General features: G+C 46.1%; 1 protein-coding gene across 1 annotated transcript; it reads right to left on the bottom strand.

The window, feature by feature from the left end:
• Window positions 1-804: 804 nt before the first annotated feature.
• SOD3 (superoxide dismutase 3) lies at window positions 805-6399 on the bottom strand. The gene is made up of 2 exons (XM_037530781.2): window positions 6291-6399; window positions 805-2243 (listed from the first exon to the last, which is right to left on the bottom strand). Exon 2 carries the CDS (start codon window positions 2231-2233, stop codon window positions 1499-1501), a length of 735 nt encoding a protein of 244 aa, XP_037386678.1. The 5' UTR covers window positions 2234-2243; window positions 6291-6399; the 3' UTR covers window positions 805-1498.
• Between the last annotated feature and the right edge of the window lie 16076 nt (window positions 6400-22475).

Raw genomic sequence — 22475 nt, 5'->3', positions numbered from 1 at the left:
GGTTAAAGCAAAGATTTTAAAATAACAAGTTAGTCCTAGTAAGAGGCAAAAATAACCACTGGGGACGTGTTTCTGGCTGAGCTTCAGTTTGACTCACGGTCTTAGGAATCTGGGAGAAATGGAAGTTGCCTCCAAGTAACTGGGGCAGAAAAGCAACTGCTAGGAAGTGGGTCTATCCAAGGAGGTTGTTTTTATCCAATACATGAAGGTGTAGATGCAAGATGGATCTAGTCTGTGCACAGATTGTCATCGTCATTATGATAAAGGGAAGATGACCCTCTAAGAAATCTTGATCCAGTCAGCCTGCTTCTGCTTCCAACTGCCTGTGTCATGCTGAAGGCAAGATCAAGGGCATCGTGCAATGCTGGAGAAGGCTGAGGACTTAGGTACCAAGGCCAACCGCTTCCCTGACCCTGTCTCCATCTCTGGGCCATGCACTCAGGCTGCATCTCCAGACCCAGTGAGAAGCCCCAGGTCCCAGGGCAGTTGGCAGCACCTCCTGCCGGGCGGTGGCTCCAGAATCAGCATCACCAGGAAGCTTGTTGCAAACAGATTTCCTTCTCTCGCTGTGGATTTCGCAGCTGTGGGGCATGGCCCAGGAAGCTGTTTCTGCTTTTTTCTCATTTCCCTGAGTGACCCTGGTGCCTTCTAAGTTGGATGCCACACTGGAGGTCAGGACAAGCATTGACTGAGCATCTCTGTGGCCGGCAGATTTGGAAGAGGAGAAGCCGAGTCTTGCAGGGATTTAGAAAATATTTTTGCTATTGCCAAAAAAAATAGACATTCCCGGGGAGAGAAGTCTCAAACAAACAAAAACGAGTAACCCAGGCCTGGATGCAGTGCTGAATTGCTTAGTTTTTAATGTGCAACACCAAGATTGCCAAACAGCTCCCAAAGGAGCAGCATTCTGCCAGGGAGGTGATGGGCAGGGAACACTTGGGGGGTGAGGGCAGGGGCCTGACTGCCCGCTGAAGATGCTGGCAGGGCTCAGGCGGTGGGTGGGGAGAGAGGACCCTTGGCGACTTGAGAACGAATCTCAGAAGCCTAGGAGGAACCTAGGGGGTGAGGGAGTTGGGTCCCCACGGTATCGATGTGTCAGGGCTGATGGGTGAGGCAGTAGCAGGATGGAAAGGGACCTCAGAGAGTCCAGGAGACCTTCAGGGTGGCCGGAGTATCTCAGGACCTCTGCGGGTTCTTAGAGTTTGGAGTGGATCCTCGAGGTTGCGGCGCCCTCAAGATGGAGGGCGGATGTTATGCTGGTTGGAGGCATCCGTGTGGAGGGGATTTGCGGGGTGGGAGGAGACCTCAGCCATGGCAGATGCGACGTCAAGGTGGAGGGTGTCTCCGGGAGTGGAGAGAGACACCTAAGGCAGAAGGCGGGGGGCGGTCTCGAGGCCCACGGAGGAGTATCAGCGCGCGTAGAGGGTCCCATGGCACGACCGAGCGGGGTGTCGGTGTGCAGGGGACCCCTGCGGCCCCCGCGCAGGGCCGGGCATCCTCAGGGGGTCTTGCACTCGCCGGCCATGCGCCGCAGCTTCTTGCGCTCCGCGTGCTCCTGCAGCTGGCGCGCCCAGAGCTCGGGCCCGCAGGCGCTCACCACGCAGCAGGCGAGCCGCGGGCCCGCGTTGCCGTGCTCCAGGCTGGCCCGGTTGCCGCCGCGGCCCAGGTCGTCCAGGCCCTCGTGGACCACCAGCGCGCGGCCCATGATGGAGTGCGGGCCGTCGAGGGCCGCGGCCAGGCCCGCGCGGTGCTTCCAGACGCGGCCGGCGCGCACGGCGAAGTTGCCGAAGTCGCCGGGGTGCTGCGGGTGCGGCACGCCCAGGGGGTTGTAGTGCGCCCCCGCGCCCTCGCAGCCCCGGCTCAGCTCCCCGAACTCGTGCACGTGGATGGCGCGGCTGGCGTTGCTGTCGGCCGGGAAGCCCTCCAGGTCGAAGAAGGCCTCGAGCAGCGCGCCGGGCGCGGGCTGCCGGAGCAGCACCAGGCCGCTCACCCGCGGCTGCGGCGCCTGCAGCGAGGCGGACGGCTGCACCCGGCAGGCGGCGTGGAGCGCGCCCTCGGAGCCCGGGCCCGCCGCGCGGTGCAGCCGCAGCCCCTGCCAGATGGCCGTCACCTTGGCGTGCATGTCGCGGATCTGCTCCTGCGTGTGCGCGCTCAGCCCCGCCGCGTCCGGACCCGTCCCGGTGGCGTCGGCGCCGGCCGCCAGGAGCAGCCAGGCACACAGCAGCGCCAGCATGGCCGGGCACCTGCGGGCACCCCGGGGAGCGGGGCCGGGGCGAGGCTTAGTCACTGGAAACGTGGACCTTCTGGGAACCCAGCCAGGTAAGATCGCCCCTCCCCTCTAGTGCTCCTTCCCGGGGCTCCCTTGGCGGCCCTGCACCCCCTCTTTGGAAAGCCCGGGTTTCTCCAGGAGCTGTTAGGTGCCGTGTTTGTAAAGGTGGAGCAAGAGGGGGTGGAGCACTTCAGAGAGCGGGCACAGACCCTGGCAGGGCCAGCAGGTCTTAAGCATGCCTGGAAGGGAGGCTGCAGCCAGTGGCCGACAGGAGGCAGAGAGATGGGGGAGAGGCAGAGACTGGGGGGAGCCCTCAGCCAGAGACAACTTCCTCTGCCCTACTCAGGCACAAGTTCCCATCTTCAGTCACAGGATGACTTTGGAATGATTTGATGGCATGTCTGTCCCCAGGGGACCCCTCAAACTGGCTGAGGTCTCTGCCACCACCACCCCCAAATCCCCTCCACACGGATGTCTCCAACCAGTATAACATCTGCCCTCTATCTTGAGGGCACCCCAACCTCGAGGATCCACTCCAAACTCTTAAGAACCCTCAGGGGTCCTGAAATACTCCAGCCACCCTGAAGGCCTCCCGGGCTCTCTGGGGTGGGCCTTTGTAAAGGTCCTCTGGAGAAACTCACAGGGATCTTTCTGAGCCACAGATCTGATCCCCAGCCCCTCAAGGCCTCTCTCCCAGCATGGAGGTGAGAAGGGGGGTCTCAAAAGACATGGGGGGGGGGACTCGGGAGTCTCCCAGGTCTCTGCCCCTCCCCCAACTCTCTGCCTCAGGTCTGCCATTCACTGCAGCCTCCCTTACAGGCAAGCTTAAGACCTGCTGACCCTGCCCTCTGGGTTTGTGCGGCTCTCTGAAGTGCTCCACCCGCTCTTTGCTGCCATCTTCTGAAGGCTTACAGACAGAAACTTGGTTTTATTCTGCAGTCTCCCCACCTCCTGGTCCCTCACCCAGCGGTCGGAGACATTTACCGCGGTTGGAGACATTTACAATGTCATGGTTGAATGAGGGGTCCCCTGGGGACAGACATGCCATCAAATCATTCCAAAGTCATCCTGTGATTGAAGATGGGAACTTGTGCCTGAGTAGGGCAGAGGAAGTTCCTGGGGAACTCCAGGAAGGCTTCCCTGAGGAGGTGACTTTTGAGAAGGGCCATAGAAGACAAGTAGGAGTTTTACAGCCAAGCCAAGTAGGACCCCTGTTTCAGCCTGGAGGCCCAGTGTGACATGGGCTGTGGTTGTGAGTGGGCAGTTTGTTTGGGGAGGAGGAACAACGCATTGTGGCTAGAACAGGACCTGTGCCGGCAGGAAGGGTGGAGGCCTGAGAGGGAAATTGGAGCCAGGAACGGAGGGCTTGGGTTGACTGCACTGAGGAGTATGTCTTTTAGCTGAGGGAACTAAAGCAGGTGAAATTTTTTAAGAAGAAAATTGATGAGGTGATGAGGTGGTTTTTAGTTCATTAAGTGTGGCAAGAAAAAAGGGTGTGGGCTAGACTCTGGGGTCACAGAGGACATGGGAGAGATGGAGACAGAGAGCAGCAGAGGCTGGGAGGGAGATGGGCTTGGAAGCCATTGCAGCAACCCCTTCCAGAAACCAAAGCTTTCACCCAGATGGAGGTGGCAAGGATACAGCAAGGCGGGGGCTGGGGAGACAACTAGGGTAGGGCAGGCAGGAGGGAAAGACCCAGAGCCTTTGAGGATGACTGAACTTCCAGTGTGGGTTATTGGAAGGTGGTACCAGACCCCAGGGGCCAGAAGAAGGGAGTGAGGGTGAATTCAGCCTGAGCCTGCCAAGGGGGAGATGCTAGTGTGTGCCCAGGGGGACCCTGGACAGGCGGTGGAAACTGAGGTGCGGTGCTTACTTGCAAGAGGCAAGTAACTTGGAGAGGTTCTGTTTTGGCTGCACATCTTAAAAATCAGATGTCCAAACCTCACCCCAAGAGATCCTAATTCAAGCATGAATTGTTTTTGTTTTAAGCTCCGCCAAAGATTCTGAGACTCAGCCAGGGATTTTAGTGTCACACACATTCAACTCCTGATTCCAACATACACTCACTGCAGCATCATGGGGGAGCTCACTGACCCTCTTTTAGCTACCTGTGCAATAAAACCCGCAACACTGCAGAGAAGGCTAATTGAGATACTATATGCCATGCCAGTTTCACCTCTCAGGTCTGCCCATGTGGCCTTCCATGAACTGTTTTGGGGACCAACCCTACTTTTAAGGGTTTTCTCCAACCCCAACACAGATGCAGTTTCAAACTCCAGGGTTGAGTATTTATTCTTTCCAGAACCATGCCAGAAAGGCCATCTAGTGCACTGAGGGGAAGCATCTGAACCTCACCTCCTTGACCTGAAGGCTGAGGCTGTCATGTATTCCCTAGAGATTAGATATCATTGTTGTCTTGTTGCTGAGTAACAAGAGTAAATCCTGGGCCTCAGATTCTCGCTGGGCTCCCGCCCCGCTCTTTCCCATCTGCAGTGCCACCCCCGCTTTCCCGTCTGCAAACAGAAGAATTCTCACCTTCGAAGCTCACTGACTCCGTTAGACTTGTACTGGTAGCATTTATGGAACGTACGTGCCAGCTCTGTGAAAGGCACTGGGCATGTGTTCATTCTCAGAGCCTCATAAGGACCCTACATGTAGGTGTTCGGTGAGCCCCATTCTAAAGAGCTGGAAACTGAGGCACTGAGGGGACAAGTGTCTTGCCCAGGGTGAGATATTAAGTGATAGGAGAGGATAAGATTTGAAAGCACGTGGTCTGCCCCAAGCCCAAGTGTGGTTTAGGTGCCAGGAGGACAGGTCTTGTCCCAAGGGCTCAGCACAGCATCTGATGCCTGCAAAGTTCTCAGCAAACGGCAGCTCTTGGCCATTGGAGAGAAACAGCCGATTGAGATCCCAGGACCATGAGCTGAGAGATGCTGTGGAAGCTGTGGGAAGAGGAGGAGACCTAGGAAAGACCCCGAAAAGCAGTGCCAAGAAACAGAAAGGGCAGCCCAGAAAGTGCTGCCTAGAGATTCACCACTGACAGCCTGGGGCAAAGTCACGGTGCTGAAGTCCCAGGGAGGGGAGGCAGGCTGGGGCGGGGGGGGGGGGGGGGGGTACTCCCTGTCAAACCTCAAGCTCCCCCTGTCAAACCTCAAGCTCCCCATCAGCTGGACCCCCTCCTGCTGAGGGCATTCTTATCTCTCGGGAGGACTCTGCCCTTGGAAAACTCTTCTTTAAAAACAGACAGCAAAGCCTGATTGTTGCGAGTGGGTTGCTTTCTTTTTCCAGACTGCTTCCGTAATAATTAACCTTTTAAGGATCTTTTTCTCTTTTAAAAGAAAATTCTTCCTCTACCCCTGCTAAGCCCGGACCCCTCATTTCTTAAGCTTCTCCCTTCTACCCCTCGTGGCCAGCCTACATCATGCCCTTCCTTCTGGCTTAAGCTGTGAAGAACCCAGTAGTATTTTGAGGACCTACTGTGTGCACAATATGCAGGGGAGGACAAGGTTATGGGGGGGGGGTGGAGCAAAGGGGATAAAAGAGGTTGCCACGCCTGGACCACCTTCCTGGGCCTGGATCTGGGAAGCAGTGCCCTCCAGTTGCTGCTGGGGTTCCCAACCCCCGGTGCCCGCCTAGCAAGAGCGCTGGCTGTGGGCTGAGCCGGCCAGGACCTTCTGTCTCAGTTACCCCCTCAGGAGTCTTGCCCTCGTCCTTCCCACCACCAGCCATGCCGCACCCAGCCAGGCAGCCCCCTCCCTCACAAGGTCTCCCTTCTAGCCCTAAAGGCCCATGGGCTGTCCATTTGTGGGTCCAAAGGAGAACAATTACTTTCATCGCATTGCCTTCGTCTCTACCCCACCCCTCTGTCCCCTGCACAGAGTGAGCCTCTGTCCCTAAGTCGGCTCCTCTCTCCAGAAGTCAGTCAAATAGGCTTCCAGGAAGAGGTGTAGAGCCCCACCCGCTTGCGAACCCTAAATGAACACACTCGGAAGAATGAGGTGAACCTCAGCTTGGCACCCACCTGTCCAGCCCTTCCAGAGACTTTCCCTCGTGAGAAGTGGGGAGCGGCACCCAGCGGGTCGCAGGAACTCAGGCTGCCTGCCTCTGGGCTGTTTAAGGGCACACCAGGAGGCCAGCCCAGGGGAGTGGTCACTGTGGGGGATCAGGGCCAAGGGGCCGGCCTGGGCAGGACAGCCGGCTCCCTGGCCCAATGGCCTCACCTCCTCCGGCGCTGCCCCGCCCCCGCGCCGCCCCAGCCCGGCTTTCCTGGCTAAGTATTTCATTTCCTGACTGCACCCGTTTGTGTGGACGCAGCCAGTGACCTTCAGCACGCAGCAGGGGAGTGAAAAGTGGCCAGAAAATAGCCTGTTTGGAGCGATGGACAATGCTGTCTTTCTTGGGAGGCCTTTTGCTCTCCCCTGATTTCCACAGCTATTGACTTATTTTTGCTGGATGCTTCTATGATGCATGTGGGCACCTTGAAAATACATGATTTTTTTTCTCCACCACTGTGCTTGGAGAGGGGACAGGCTGCAGGGCGGTGGCCGCCTGTGCAGGCCCGAGCGGTGTCCCCCCCAGAAAGGGGGGGCTTCTGCACCAGCTCCCTCTGCCTCGCCCGCACCGGCTGCAAAGTGGGGAGAAGATGCTAAGCCGGTGTCTGGCATGTCGTCACACTCACAGATAGTTGTCATTGCTCTTGTTGCTTTGCTGCTGAAGCAAAGGCGGATGCATGGTCTGGAGGGGCCGGGAACTTACCCCATCCTCGCCTGCCCGGTGCCCTTTCTTGCTTTGTCGCCGTGATCTTTTCTCAATCACAGCAACTCTTTCCAAAAAGAGGCAGCTTTCTTTTCCAGAAATGCCTCCGAGGGAAACTGCAGCCTGCCTGCCTGCCTGCCTGCCTGTCTGTCCTCCTGCCTGCCTTCAGCAGCCGCTCACATAGGCTGGGCTGTGTTGGGTGCAGGGGCCTCTGCGCTCTGGGGGCTCGTACTTAGGGAAGGGACCAGCAGTGTCAGCAGATCCAACCAGTACAGAGCAGGGCAGGCAGCCGGGAGCGAGGGACAGGGCTCGACAAGTCCCTCAGGCTAGCTCAGGCACTGGGGGATTGTGTTCAAAATCTGGACCTCTGGATTCTCATTGTGAATCTTTCATCCAATTAAAAAAAAAATTATTTTCGGGCCTCCCCGGTGGCGCAGCGGTTGAGCGCTGGGTTGCGAAGCTGCGCGCGGCCTCTGCGGCGCCGGTTCGATCCCCGGCTGCTCCCTGGCCACCAGAGGAGGGTCCCACATGGCCGCAGACCTCTCCTGCCGCCCGCTGCTCCCCTCAGCAGTGTACTTCGGTCCTTCTGCCTGCTCTGCTCCCCGCTCTGGCTCTGGTGAATTCTCTCGCCCTCCCGCGCTTCTGACTGTACCCAGTGCATGTATAAACAAAACAAACAAAGAAACCAGCAAACAAATAAATAAAGCATGCCTCTATAAAAAAAAAAAAATAAAAAAAAATTATTTTCATTGTGTTCTTGACATGGTATTTACATAAACTTGTAACTACTGGCACTTTTTTTGCATAACCTAATTTTCTTTCTTTTTTTTTAAGATTTATTTATTTATGCATACAAGAGCTGGGGTACAGGCCAGAGGTGTGGGGGTGAGGGGATTCCCCAGAGACAGAGTGGGGAACAGAACAGGCAGACTGACTAAAATACACTGCTGAGGGGAGCAGCGGGCGAGACAGGAGAGGTCTGCTGCGCCATGTGGGTAGCTTCCCGGTCGGGAATCTAACTGATGCTGCAGTGGCTGGTAAGAGCTTCATTGTTCTGAGACTTAACCCCTGCGCCACCAGGGAGGCCCTTGATGACAAGACCTTTGACAATACTTCTGGAGTAGTTAACTCTTCTGGGTTCTCCATTAAGACCGCCCATGGTGTTTCTCAGGCACTGACGCTATCAGCGTCCTCAAAAAGAGCAGAAATATCTGGTTAAACATTTCATCCTTTACCACGTCTCTGAGAAACACGGGCTTCTAAGGCAGAAGCCATCTTCTCGGTTCAGGCCGCACCATAATAGGTACACCCAGACCTCAGAGTTATCTCTGTAACATCAGGGACTGTCTGCAAGCAAACCCTGAACTACTGACTTCTCATTCCTTTATTTCAGTTAATGAATAGTATACGTCAAAAAAATCACATGAGCCCGGCGAGGCAGCAGCATTCTGAGACTCTGAGACACACTTGAAAGTACCCCTATCTCTGTAGACGAGATCTCTGTTAGAGAACTTTGTATTTTTTGTTAGCAGTGACCTCTGTTGTAAACAGCTTCCTGCTGTTTACAGCAGGAAAACTGATAGAATTAATTCCACCAGGAAATAAAGCAGCTATCCAAAAAGAAAACTTTTGACAGCAACAATTAGTGTTTCTGATTACCTCCCTCAAAGGGCAGCTTCTGTGTGATGACAGTTCACCCAACCGGAGCCCTTCAGACACACTGGAGAACACTTCAGGTGTGGCTTACCTGCCTGTGGGTCCCCTGAGGCTCCCGGGGAGTGGCGTGGAGTCAGGCAACTGTGTGACTCCACATTGGGTCTTTCCCTTTTGTTCCAACACACTGGATGATAGAGGGAAAGGAAGATTTTGTTGGCAAGGGGGGTAGGGGGAAGAGAAGCATCACTCTTTATTAAAAGTAATAGAAGAATAACTGCTACTATTAATTAAGTGCCTTTTGTGTGCCAGGCGTTTGTGCAGAGACTCACTTGCACTTTCCCATTCGTGTTATTATTAACCCGAGGAGGAGAGAGGGAGGAGGAGAGGGTGCAGGCAGGGTCACGCCACATCCTGGCGAGTTTCCTTTGCATTCTGACATGTCACCTTCCGTTCAAATGTCAAGACAACAAGTGTGAGCCAGAAGGTCATGAAGAGGGCCTCCCCGGTGGCACAGCGGATTGAGTGCTATGCTGTGAAGATGTCTGCAGCCTCTGCAGCACTGGTTCGATTCCCGGCAGGCCAGGGAGATACCCACATGGCGCGACGGACCTCTTCTGCCTTGCCCGCTGCTCCCCTCAGCAGTGTATTTCAGTCCATCTGCCTGTTCTGTTCCCCACTCTGTCTCTGGTGAGTCCTCTCACCCTCCAGCGCCTCTGGCCTGTACCCCAGTTCTTGTATAAAAATAAATAAATCTTTTTAAAAAAAGAAGAAAAGAGACAGAAGTGGATGCTACCAGTTCTATCTTCCTCATCTCAAATGTGGGCTTGGCACCTGACTATGCAGCAGCTACCTTGGGCTATGAGTTGACAAGAAAGAGAGCGCGAAAGCCCAACATGCACTAGATGAAGGATGGGAAAGAAAAAGAACTAGGTCCTCAAAACCCTCATCGGGAAAATAAAATTTAAAAACTAAAAGGGGAAGAAAAAGCACCTTGAAATTTTCAAGTTGAGCACGTTGGCCAACCTCAGCACAGTGGTAGTCTTCTTGTGATAGTGGGGAATCAACTTCATGCCTTTCACTGTTACTGCATTTCTGCTATTTATGGCCATTTTCATGCCTAACCATGCAATTATGTGTCAGACCCAGCCCTGGGCATCTTGACTATAAAAATGTAGAAATAATAGTCTTCCTTCAAAGGGCTCATGGGCTATGTAGAGGGACCTACATACAAGAGACAGTGGAATCTTACTCAATGTCATGCCCATACTTTACAGACAAGGAAACTGAGACCCATAGTGGTTAAAATCTGTTAGATACAGAAGGACTTGAGCCCAGATCACTGAGCCTACAGGCTACTTATCTTCTACCTCACCAGTTCTGAGGATCCATCTCTTCACCTTTCCCCAGAGTGGTGTGTGTGTGTGTGTGTGTGTGCAAGCACGCACATGTGTGTGCACACTCATGCGCACGTGCGCGCGCACACACACACACCCTGCAACCTCACTATGAAGAAGAAATACTCTCCACACTCAGACAGTCAGCTTGGCCCAGTTGCTTTCCTGAATATCCCCAGGTTCACCAAATAACAAAAAGATGGGCAGGAAACTCCAGGGAATTTGTGCAAAATGAATGAATATTGCAACATGTGGAAAATGGAATCTAAGGACAGAGGTGGTATACCATTCTCTACTCTTAAGATTACGGACAAATGTTTCTAGAAGGAATGGTAGAGGAAGGAAAGAAGGGTCCTTTGAGTCAGGCTCTATTCTGGTAAAGTAATTAGGCAGTATAACACTGGAAGGATTCAAATAGTCTCAGATTCAAAGCCCAGGAAAGAGAACAGAGAAGCAGCCACGTGTCTCATGCGTAAAATGAACCTAGTATAGTTCTGGTCATTCCTAAGTGGTGTCTAAAATTGAATAGGTCACAAGCCACTGTCATCCACCAAGACCACTCAGAGAGCAAATCTTCCGGGACAGTAACATTTGGAAGCTTGGCAGCTTCTGTTTTATAGCCCTAGTAGTATATTTTGAATAAGATTTCAACATCTTGGCATGATCTTATAAAGCAATCAACCTCCTCAAAGTGCTCCTGGACCATAGCCAGCTGTGCATGGTGCCATCTTGCCTTCTTGGAGAGGAGAGAAAAAAGGGTTTGGTTGTGCGTCTTCTTTGGTGTAGTGGTAATATAATAAGAGCTGCTGGCAGCCCCAGATGAGGATCAAGACATGGAGTTTTCTAATGCTTCTCCCAAGTTCTGTCCATCATAGCAAGAAGTTTTTCACTCTGGTGTTTCTCTGTGAAGCTTACAACAGAAGCAGCAGTGTCTCTTTGATTGCTCTAGTTCCCTCGAAAGCCAGGTCAGAAGAGATGGGAACTTATTATTGGCTCAATTCCTCTATTTTTCTAATGGAGACAAGTTTTAATAATCAAAGCATAGGACTAGTTGGGTATTATTGACTAGAATAAAGTTATTTTTTCATTTGTGAGCATATATTCATTATATAATCTCTAGTATAAACTTGAAATTATTTCTAAAAACACATTTATAAGGCCAAAACAGTCATTTGTAAAATAAAATGCCTTAAGCATCCTCTGTTGAATTTCAACCCTCAAAGTTAGAGCATCTCAAATGGAACTTGAATATTTACTATAAAAATTGAATTCTTAAATGCCTATTGGGGGCCAGAATGGTGGCATACTGAAAAAGTATGATATAATTTAAAGGCCAGGAATATGGTATTTCTGTTTTTAGGTACATGGCCTTCTTGTATAGATTTTGTCTTTATATTTTAGTGGAGATAATTATGAGAACGAAATAGCCTACTGAAAAATAGAAATTCAGTGCCAGTTTCTGGAAAACAATAGGGAAGAGTGGAGACTATGACAAACTGGAAATACTATGCCAAATTTATAAGGGACAAGAACTGCTCAACCATATGTTGCCATATGGGGATGTATCCTTTTATTGCTAGATCTTCTATTTCTCAAGAGAAACCAGAGATTCAAATTCTATGTGATATCTCTTATTTTTAAAATGATGACTCAATTGTGTTTTAAATATGTACATATGGCCAGATAAGCTTGCTACCTCTGTAAAATACTCTTCCCCCATGACCACCATAACAGTCACTGAATGGAATAATAACCCAAGCTAAGAATGATGGAAAACTAGCAGCATATGACAATTTAGTAATGAAAAAGGAAATAGAAAAACTACAAGGAAACAATTATCATCACCATCATCTAACCTGATCTAGTGAGGTTATTTAGTATAGAGGTTAATTGCCCCACTTCCTGAACCAGTGACAAAAGGTTAAATCATATTTCATGCTTCTTATTTAAAAAGAAATTTTTTAAAATCTAGTAGGTTGGTATATTTAAAATTTAAGTGTTTGAGAGTTCTGAAAAATAGTGTCTACTTTTGGGAGGCGTCACTAATTTATCAACTTTGCCTAATAAATGTGATTTTTTTTTTGGTCACTGTTCATAGCAATTAGAGATCTTCCAGAGAAAGCCACATCTTTCACCTTGAGTTCGAGAAAATAGCTAATTGCAGCAACATATAAACATTGTTCTCAAGGTACAAGAAGACTTCTGACCTACTCAGAGCAGAAAACATTTCATTAACATAGTAGATGAGACACCAGAAAGGCCATCTTTAGGAATAAGAACTACTCTAGGGCAAGGTTATTATAAATATACACTTACAAACCCAAAAACAAGCCTTAACAAGATCCTCAGGGAAGATTGGGTTTAGAGGTTCAGTCTCAACAAGTCAGAGAGACTCATGAAATTTATTGGGCTTTCAGAGATCTGCCATACCAAAGTGTAAAACCAAGTTCACACAATTCCAAAGTGATAATAATTTAACTCCCTAATAGAACAAAAAATAAAAGCAAGTTACTAAAATTTTCATTCTGCAGTATAGCATCCACAATGTCTAATACATGACAAAAATTACTAGATAAGTAAAGAAACTGAAAATTGTGATCCATAATCAAGAAAAATATAATCTATACATGTTGATACTGAGATACCCAAATATTTTAATTAGTAGACAAAAACATTAAAGCAGTATTTAAAAATATATCAAAGCTCTCAGCAAACAAATACCTATGAGTAAGAAGAAAGGAAATCTCAGAATAGAAATTAAAGCTGTAAGAATGCAATTATTAATTGGAAATGGAAATTATACAGAGAAATATAATAACTGATATGAAAAACTTATTACTGGATGAATTTAACAGCAGATTATAAAGGGTGAATTATGTAAATATACCACAACTTTTGATCTATTCCTCTATTTCGGGGGGAATACAATGATGTAAGAAAATCAATTAATTAATTAAAAAAGAAAAGAGAAAAAGATGAAAAGGAAAGAAAGAAAGTGTTGAAATAAAGGGTCAGCAGACAGAGGAAATAAGGGATTACAGATTTTTTTTTAAAAAGTGAACAGTCTCAGAGACTGTGGAACAATATTAAATAGTCTAATATACATGTAACTGGAGTCACAGGTGGAGAATAGTTATAATGGAATAGAAAAAAATATTTGAATAAATAATCCCTCCATTTGTTGGAAAACAGCAGCTTATTTATCCAAGCATTTTAGCAAATCCCAAGAAAGGCAAGCAAGTATGTAAACACACAAAAATCATACCTAGGTACATCAAAACCAAACCACTGAAAACCAAAGGTAAAGAGGAAAAATTAGAAAATATCAAATAAAATTAAATAGAGAAAAAAATAATACAAATGATGACTGACTTTTCATTAGAAGCATTGGAGGGTGTGAGACAATAGGATGACCCTTGTGAAATATACTCTGTGTAGCTTAATGACGGGAATGTATCCTGAGAAGGGGCTCATCATTATGGGCATATCATAGAATGCATGTTATTCTCCAAACACTGCTTCTCTAGTCACTTGCCAAGCAATTCAGAAGGTACCTTGAAAGAGCAACTGGGTCATCCATGACTTCTTCCTATTCCTGTAGTGTACTAATAGCAGGTGCTGCAATGTCATTAGGCAATAGGAATTTGGGGACCATTGCCATGTGTGTGGCTGGTTGTATGTCTTCCTGTTGCTCATGATTGTACTGGGGCATGGATGGGTTGAGAGGAGGAGGATTATTAACCCAGAATATTCTATCCAAAAAAATCAAAATTGAATATGAGGAAGAACTAAAGGAATTTTTCAATCAAATATAAGTTGACAAAATTTATCACCAGCAGACCTGTCACCCCTATTAAAGGGGCAGGAAATGATACCAAATGGAAACCCAAGGTATAGAAAATAATGAGTATAACCAGAATTGTAAACAAATGAGAAATTCAAAATATTGGTTGTTTATTCCTAATAATTCCTGTACTCCAGTGAATCCTCTCACCCTCCCACGACTCTGGCCGATACCCCAGCTCTTGTATAAATAAAAATTAAATCAAATAATTCCTGTAAACATCCGTTGATTTTAATTTAAAAATAATTAAATTATAAGGTGGCATTTACTGTTGGAGGTTTTTTTTTCCCACCTAATTAAGACACAAAACCATGCACAGTCTAAAACATAGCAACATTCAATGATAGTTCTACAAGGCTTCTAAATTGCTCTCTTTTAGAGAAAGCAGGAATCAAAAATTTAAACAAATAATTATATATATTGAAATTTTCAATAGCCATTATGAGTTTGCAAAGCAACTAAAGGTTGATAATCAACACCCCATTGAACTTTGGTGAGTTGAAACATAAAAATCCCTATTAAATCCCAATGGAAAGAGAACAGTCTTATTCCAGGATCCACGTGAAGATTAATTTCTTCCTATCTACAACCCATACTCTCAAACACATCAATTATGCACCATTAAAATATTTTTCAATGAGTTCAAATTTGGTTATAATAAAATAAGAAAGTAACAGTTGCAACAAGACAATATGGCAGCATTATGTGTGGGTGTACCCAAGGTGACCAGATGTAAATAGAGAAACCTGATCATATTAGTCAATGTTATCAAGTTTCAATCACACAGAAATACTTAAAAAACTGTGCAGACCTAGCTTCACTACTCCTACTGTTGGAGGTTTATTGCAGCTGTCAAACAGGCAGTGTAAAACAGGAAGTGTTAAATGTTAAGTGAGAAGCATCAGGGGTAAAGTGTGGTGTGTAAAGTGGTACAAGATTAACTCCAAAAAGACAAAACTTGCAAGCTGACTACTGATCTGAGGCATAGAGCAGAAGGAAGAGAGAGAGGTCAAAAAAGGGGAGTGAAGATCTCAAGGGGCTATGGTGATGGTCATGGATGCGGTGGTGGGAGAACTACATGGATTACACCTAAGGGGAGAAATCAAATATTGTACAAAAATGAACAACAATGTAAGAAAATAAATATAATTATAAGAATTTTTTTTAAAGAGGCATGTATTTTTATTTGTTTGTTTATTTATTTGTTTGTTTGTTTATACAAGCACTGGGTACAGTCAGAAGCACGGGAGGGTGAGAGAATTCACCAGAACCAGAGTGGGGAGCAGAGCAGGCAGAAGGACCAAAGCACACTGCTGAGAGGAGCAGCAGGCAGCAGGAGAGGCCCAGGCGCCATGTGGGACCCTCCTCCGGTGGCCGGGGAGCAACCGGGGATCGAACCGGCGCCGCAGAGGCCGCGGGGAGCTTCGCAACCCAGCGCTCAACCGCTGCGCCACCGGGGAGGCCCTAATTATAAGAATTAAAGGTACTCAAACTAAAAAAAAAACTCTAAGACTTTGCAAACTAAGCTACTAGTGAAACTCACTTTTAAATGGTTATAGGTAAAAGGTCAATAGAAAAAAATGAAACACTAAAAAGTATTTGATTAACTCAACTGAAGGAATAAGTATTAAATAAAAAATAAAAAATGGGTATTTTAATAATTATAGTACATGTACATTTATTAAGCACTGTAATTATAAGGTAGAGATTCTCAGGTTGTGTTTAAAAACAAGACACAACTATTTGCTGTCTATAAGAGATAAATATCACATGTAAAGGTACAGATTAATTGGCAGTAAAAAATGAAAGACTTATGAAAGTGATGAGCATTAGATACACTTATATTAATATCAGACAAAACAGACATCAAAACAGACTACTGCTCTAAATAGCCACAGCTATTGGATATTTCATGATAAGAGGCATATGTATCAGATATACAATAATACTAAATTTGTATATCCCCAGTACATAGCTTTAGAATACAGTAAACAAAAACTTTATAAAACCAGATAGAAATAAATTCATAATCATAGTTGGATATTTTTAACACACACTCTCATTAATTGATAGAAGAAATCGATGAAGCAATGAGGATATAGATTATCTGAACAACAAACACTATCAACCAACATGACTGAAATGATGTTTTCATTTTCACTGCTAACTGAATAAATGTACTTTGAAATGTTCACCAAGATAGATCATATTCTGGTTTCATTAAATTTATAAAGGTTAAAGCCTTCTAGAATATGTTATCTCATTGCAATGAAACAAAAATAGAAATCAATAACAATGAGATAGCTATAAAATTTCCAAATACATAGAATTTCAATATTGCACACTGAATAATCTATAAGTCAAAGGAAAAAAAAAACAGAAGGGAAATTTGAACATACTTCTAAGTGAATCATAATGAAAACAGCACATCAAAAGTTGTGGGAAGCAGCCAAAGCAAATCTTAGCAGAAATGCTAATTAAATGCCTATATTAGAAAAATTGGAAGGTTTAAGAAGCTAGAAAAATAAGAGCAAATTAAACCAAACCTTTACTTATGTTAAAAAGTTTAATATATGATTTAATATATGATCCAATAACTTCTTCCCTGTTTATTCAAGAGTTATGAAAATGCCCACAAAAAGACTTACACAAGACTGTATAAGAAATTTATTCATGGTAGTTCCACTGGAAACATCACAAATGTCCATCAGTAGACAAGAAGATAATTTGTGTTATATTCCCACAATTGAATACAATTCATAAATAAGGAATAAACTATGGGTACATATGACAAATTTGATAAATCTTAAGAATCTTATCCTAAGTGAAAGAAACCACAAAATAGGACACACCATATGTTTCTACTCACATAAATCTCTAGAACAAGTGAGTTAATCCATTGTCATAGAAATCAGAACAATGACTTCCTGGGATAGAGGTGAAAAGGCACTGATGCAGTTGGGAATTAGCTTCAATGGGGCAGAAGAAATCTTTCTGGAATGCTGGACATGTCCTATATCTTGAATGTGAGACTCACATGAGGGTTTCTATTTGTCAAAGATCATGCATTTTATTCCGTATAAATTGTACCTCAATGAATTTGAAAAAGCAGAGACATTTGTAAACATTAGCAGAATAACAGGGTTGGCAGCTGGTGGGCTGACTTCATTGGTGTGAAGATAAATTCAAGTGCAAATCCTTTCCAGGCAAGGTCATCCAAATGCAATTTTGTGTTGTATATTGTTGGTCCTTAAAATTCAGTTCTGCAGAGTTTGAGATCAGAACTCTAATGAGCAAGCCTTCGAGACTAAATAGAGATTTTCTTATTCATTACTGGGATGGTTGTCTTCTTGGGGTACCATACAATCCCAGGGACATCTGCAGCACATGCTCTCCTCAGAAGTCTCTGATGGAGACCCAAAGAGTGGTGAGAGCACTACTCTGACCTTGGGGGGGTGAACAAAGGCCAGCTTATCCCGCAGGACATTTATCCACTCTCAGCCTCAGGGCCCTCACATGGAACAACAGGGAAAATAATTGTGTGAAGATTCAATGTGATATGCATGAAAAAGGCACCAGCAGAGTGCTAGGGAGTCGTAACCACAGTGAGCTTCTTGTAATTTTATTACTTGTTTCCTGAGAATAATTAATTTTATAAATCAGACTAGAAATACACGAAGATACCAAGGTGGGGCTGGAGAGACCATTGTGAATATAAAATAAATTTATGTCATTGCAGGTGACAGTTTCTCCTCTTTAGGATTCAAGATACTGGCATCTCTTGTTTTGGTTTTAAGTTATAAGTGACAGAAATGCAGCTGTGGCCAATTTTAGCATAAAGGGATTTTATTGGTTCCTATAACTGGAAAATCCAGGATATCTTATCCTGTAGAATTTCAACCCCTAATAATTTCAACGAAAGTCCCAGGTTGAGTCTCATGGACGTTATTTGGGTCAGGTCCCTGTGTCTGAATCAAGTATTGTTTAGATGAGGATGAAAGACGAGACTGTGTTATATACACAGCCGTAAAGCCAGCGGGGGTCAGACCATGTGGGGAGAGAGGGACAGTTCCCCCAAAGGAAAACGCAGGTGTCACTCTGTCCTGTCCTTGTTCTCTACACCTGCCAGGTGGTTCCAAGTGCAACAAATCGTTCTCCCTGGGGTAAGCACAGTGAATACCGCAGTGGGTTATACACAAGCAGGTTAGTGTTCTGGAGACACACTAGTCCTGTGAAGCTGCCACATGTCACATGATCATCCTGTCACTCAGTCCTCACATCTGTTCCCAGATGGGCACCAATTCTTAATATTCCTAAGGACATTAGCTCCACCTGTGAACAAGACTATTTCTAATACATACCCGTGCCTTCATCTTATTACTAAACAGACTTTGGACACACTTCTCATTTACACAGTTTGGGTTTTCTTCAATACCAGTCTTTTCACAGTGAAGGTGGCTTAGTTGAGAGGAAGAGAAAGGAAGAATTGCTTGTTTTTTCCAGGTCAATTTTACAAGCAGGCTATTGGGTTCCTTGCAACACTTTAATTACTTCCTGTTATGAGTCCAGTCAAGTAAGATGAGTAAATCAGATCATTCAGTTGAAGTCATCAATGTTAGCTGAATAGACGAGAAAACAAGTCTTCCTTTTTCAAATGTCAACCAGAGAGTGTCCAAATCAGTGTCAACACTAGGCTGGTGGAATCATCATCGTGGTTTTGGACTTACTGGTTTTCCACATATTGCAGAGTGCATAGACAGCACGTCATTGTGCACCAAGCTGACACACATATTTCTTTTCTAACAAGTATCCACTTTGTTCAGGTATCCAACTCTACCCAACAGGACTCAGGGAAGTTCCAAGGAAAGTTCCTGATTCACCTAGTTCAATTAGAACTTGGAGTTTCCCACGATGACCAAGCAGAGATGGGATAATCCTGGAATCCAGGGCTGGGGTGGTTCTGCATTTGCATCTTTTTTTTTTTTAATCTCTGGACTTAGTCCTCTGTAATTTGTCCTGTGAATTAGTGCGAGTCAGGGGTTTCTTTTGCTTGCAGCCCAAGCTGGTATAACACGGCTTACCCATGAGGACCTGCCCATAATTTTGGCGCTGCTCACTAAAGTGTGATTTTGCCTTTGCTTAGTCTGGGTACCAGAGTCAGAGACCAATTTTCAATTGGATCAACTGAATAGTATCTGCCAATAATGCTTTTGGCTGCAAATAATAGGAAACATGATTTAAAAATGTTGCATAAAAACCTGGGACCTGGTCACTGGACTACAAAGTCCAGAGCTGGTAAGGTGATGCTGTTGCAACCTTCAGGGCTTGGGTGTCCCATGTTGCTGTCATCTTCAGTTGTAGAATCTGACCTTATGCTTGTTCCCTCTGACTGCAAGTTGACTTCTACAACTCCAGATGCAGCGTCTCACTCCAGGCAGTTAGAAGAAGGGAGAAGCAGCAGTTCCTTATTTCCCAGATGACTTCAACGTATGTCTCCCGGCCACAGATGTATCACTATTTTCATGGGAATCTAACAGAGCAAGTGTTCTTAGCTGGATATATTGCTACCCTAACAAAATGGAATTATCTTTATTAAGAAAGAATGTACAGGGCCTCCCCGGTGGCGCAGCGGTTGAGCGCTGGGTTGCGAAGCTGCCCACAGCCTCTGCGGCGCCGGTTCGATCCCCGGCTGCTCCCCGGCCACCGGAGGAGGGTCCCACATGGCGCGCAGACCTCTCCTGTTGCCCGCTGCTCCCCTCAGCAGTGTACTTCGGTCCTTCTGCCTGCTCTGCTCCCCGCTCTGGCTCTGGTGAATTCTCTCACCCTCCCGCGCTTCTGACTGTACCCAGTGCATGTATAAACAAAAACAAAGAAAGAAAGAAAGAAAACATGCCTCTATAAAAAAAAAAAAAAAAAAAAAAAAAAAAAAAAAAAAAAAGAAAGAATGTACATTAGGTAGGCTACCTCAATGTCTGCCACACTCGTTCAGGTCTTTATCTTAAGTTCTTTAATTTGGAACTTTATCAAGACCAAGAAGATTAACTGAGAAGGACCAAGCTCATTCCATGGAATTAACTTCTTGCAGTTAACTTAAGCATGAGTCAAGAGACTTCAAATGCCAAGCAACAGTGATGAAGTCTTGTGTGTTTCCTTATTTGAAGGGTGTGATGTAAATCTGAACCAGGTGCAGCAAAGGGAAATGTTTCTCCTGGATCTTCTTCATCCCTCACCATCCTTGTTCTGCACTATTCACAGACCTTCTGTGGGCCCCCCAATGGTTGCTTCCCTCTATCAGAGTTAGTGGGCAAATTGTACTCTCCCTGTCGATTGTCATTGTCCGTCCGTCCATCCATCCATCCAGCCAGCCAGTCAGCCAGCCAGCCAGCCAGCCAGCCACTCATTCTTCAAGTTTTCTAAATTCAAAGATCAAAGTCATATTGACAATAGTGAAAGTTTATCTTTGCTGGTGCTAAGGCTACTGCACAGGTCTGTGTAAATGTGCCTTAAAAATTCTCTGTTTTGCTTTATCTCCATCAGAGCTGGGTGGCTATTTTCTGCCTCGTGTTCTGAGGAGGCTCCAGTCTTCACAGCGGAAGTTCAAGCAGTTTTGTTGTGTCTGCCCTGACTTTTAACGGGAACAGAAGAACTTTGAAGTTGAATATTATTTGAAAAAAGTCTCCCCGGAGAGCTATTACTGATTCTCTAAAACTTAGGGCAAAGTCCGGTACATGACAGTCAGCAGTGAGCCTCGACCTTCTCCCCAGCCAGCCTCTATCCCAGGGCATTGCCGTTGAACCCTGTGGGGGTAGATTGTGTTTCCCTGTGGGGGTAGATTGTGTTTCTGTTTCTGCACGGGGAGTAAACAAGAGCAAGAAAAGTTAAGGAGCAACTTAGTATTTCTCTCTCAGGCAAGGCAATCTGCACTCTCATCTCCAAAATTCCCAATGAATGATTATTTTGCCTAAGAGTGGAAGGAGCCCTTCTTCTATGAACATATGTGACTGCCTGGAGGTGATTTTCCCTAAAAGCATTAGGGGCTATCTTGGAAATGCGGAGAAGTGGTCGAGAGAATTAAGGAGGAAACTCCTAACTGGGTAGGGACAGAGAGGTGGTGTTTGGGTTTATATTGCCTTGCACATCTACTTCCAACTTAGTGGCTGAAAAAAAGCCACATGTTTTATCATATCTCATGGCTTACATGGTAGTGGCTTAGCTGGGAGTGGGTTGACTGACCTCACTTGGGTTCCTTCTGCCTGGGTGGCCACTGGGCTAGAAACCTGAGACTCAGCTGTTCCTCCACCAGGTCACTCTCCATGAAAGGACTCATCTCCAAGGCCCCTCCAAGAGGCTTCCTTCTCCAGCAGGGGTGCTGCACTCCCGGTGTGATGGATCAAGACATAGCTGCAGTTCCAGCCTTCTTAACGCCTGGACTCAGAATCCCCAGACATCACTTCTTCCAAATCCCATTGGTCATATTCTAAATTGATCAATTCCAAATCAGTAATAGTCCAAACTCAGATTAGGTGGAAGCAAATGTATCACTCTTAGGAGTTTTAACACATAGAAGGTCACAAGAAAGATCAGAAAAGTCACCCCACAAAACTGGGCTGTATTAAGGGCTTGACTTGTAGCCAACACAAGTCACAGATTTATTTAGGAAACAATCCTGACTTAGGCAACCTGGGTTGTGAAACAGGGTTGTGTAAGATTTTGGTTCAGAGTCAGAGACTCATTCATACCCTCATTTCCATCCCTTAGTTCCACATGTTTTTAATAAACCTTCCCATGGAATGAAGACAAGGCCTGCTTTAAAGCATGTGAAGAAAATGCAGACAAATGGCCTCATTCTACTCTGGCCAAGAAAGTCTTCCTGACCACCTGTAAGAGCATCTTACTTAAACAAAATATGTTGATTATTTTTAGCATAACTTAAGCCCTGGGAGACTAATGAGGTGTTACCAGCGTGTGTTAATTATGTGATTTTTGTTGTCTTCATTAAAGTTAAGATTCTCAATCCTATTTGCCACCTGAAATCCCAGAGGAGCCACATTATTCTTCTGACCCTGGCATCTTTTAGTTTCCCGCAGTTCGCACAATCAGGACGACGTATTTTGATCCTCCCGTGGAGAAGCAGATGAGCACGCCTCACACATGCAGAAGACCCGGGATACCCCCTTTTTAATTCTTATCCACTTGTAACCACCGTTGTTAGCGGTGGGGTTTTACACTCAGCGCGCTGGGCAGGAAACGGGCGCTATACGCTCATTTTTGATCTTTAGAAGTGCTTGTCCTTCAACGCCTCGGAAAACTGCCAGAGAAGCTGAAAACCAGGAAGAAGGAGAAACTCAAAAATCAGCTTTCGTTGCTTTTTGCAGCATTTTAATTAACCAAGGAATTGTGTTGCATATACACAACTCTGATTATTTTAAACTTCTGCAATATGTGCGATACCTCGTCCCGAGTGACAATGCATCCCATCCAGAATAACCTTTCCTCAGGAAGAGATAATCACCTAGCCCGGACTCATTTGAAGCAGCAATCAACATCTCTTTCATGA

Source organism: Talpa occidentalis, unplaced genomic scaffold (assembly GCF_014898055.3).
Source record: "Talpa occidentalis isolate TD23 unplaced genomic scaffold, MPIMG_talOcc4v2.1 talOcc4.6, whole genome shotgun sequence".
NCBI lineage: Eukaryota > Metazoa > Chordata > Mammalia > Eulipotyphla > Talpidae > Talpa > Talpa occidentalis.
Note: the sequence above shows the minus strand (reverse complement) of the source record. Positions and strands in the feature narration are given on the sequence as shown.

Bases quoted from the DNA above. Each gene is read 5' to 3' on its own strand.
- SOD3 (XM_037530781.2), bottom strand. From the start codon at position 2,233: ATGCTGGCGCTGCTGTGTGCCTGGCTGCTCCTGGCGGCCGGCGCCGAC.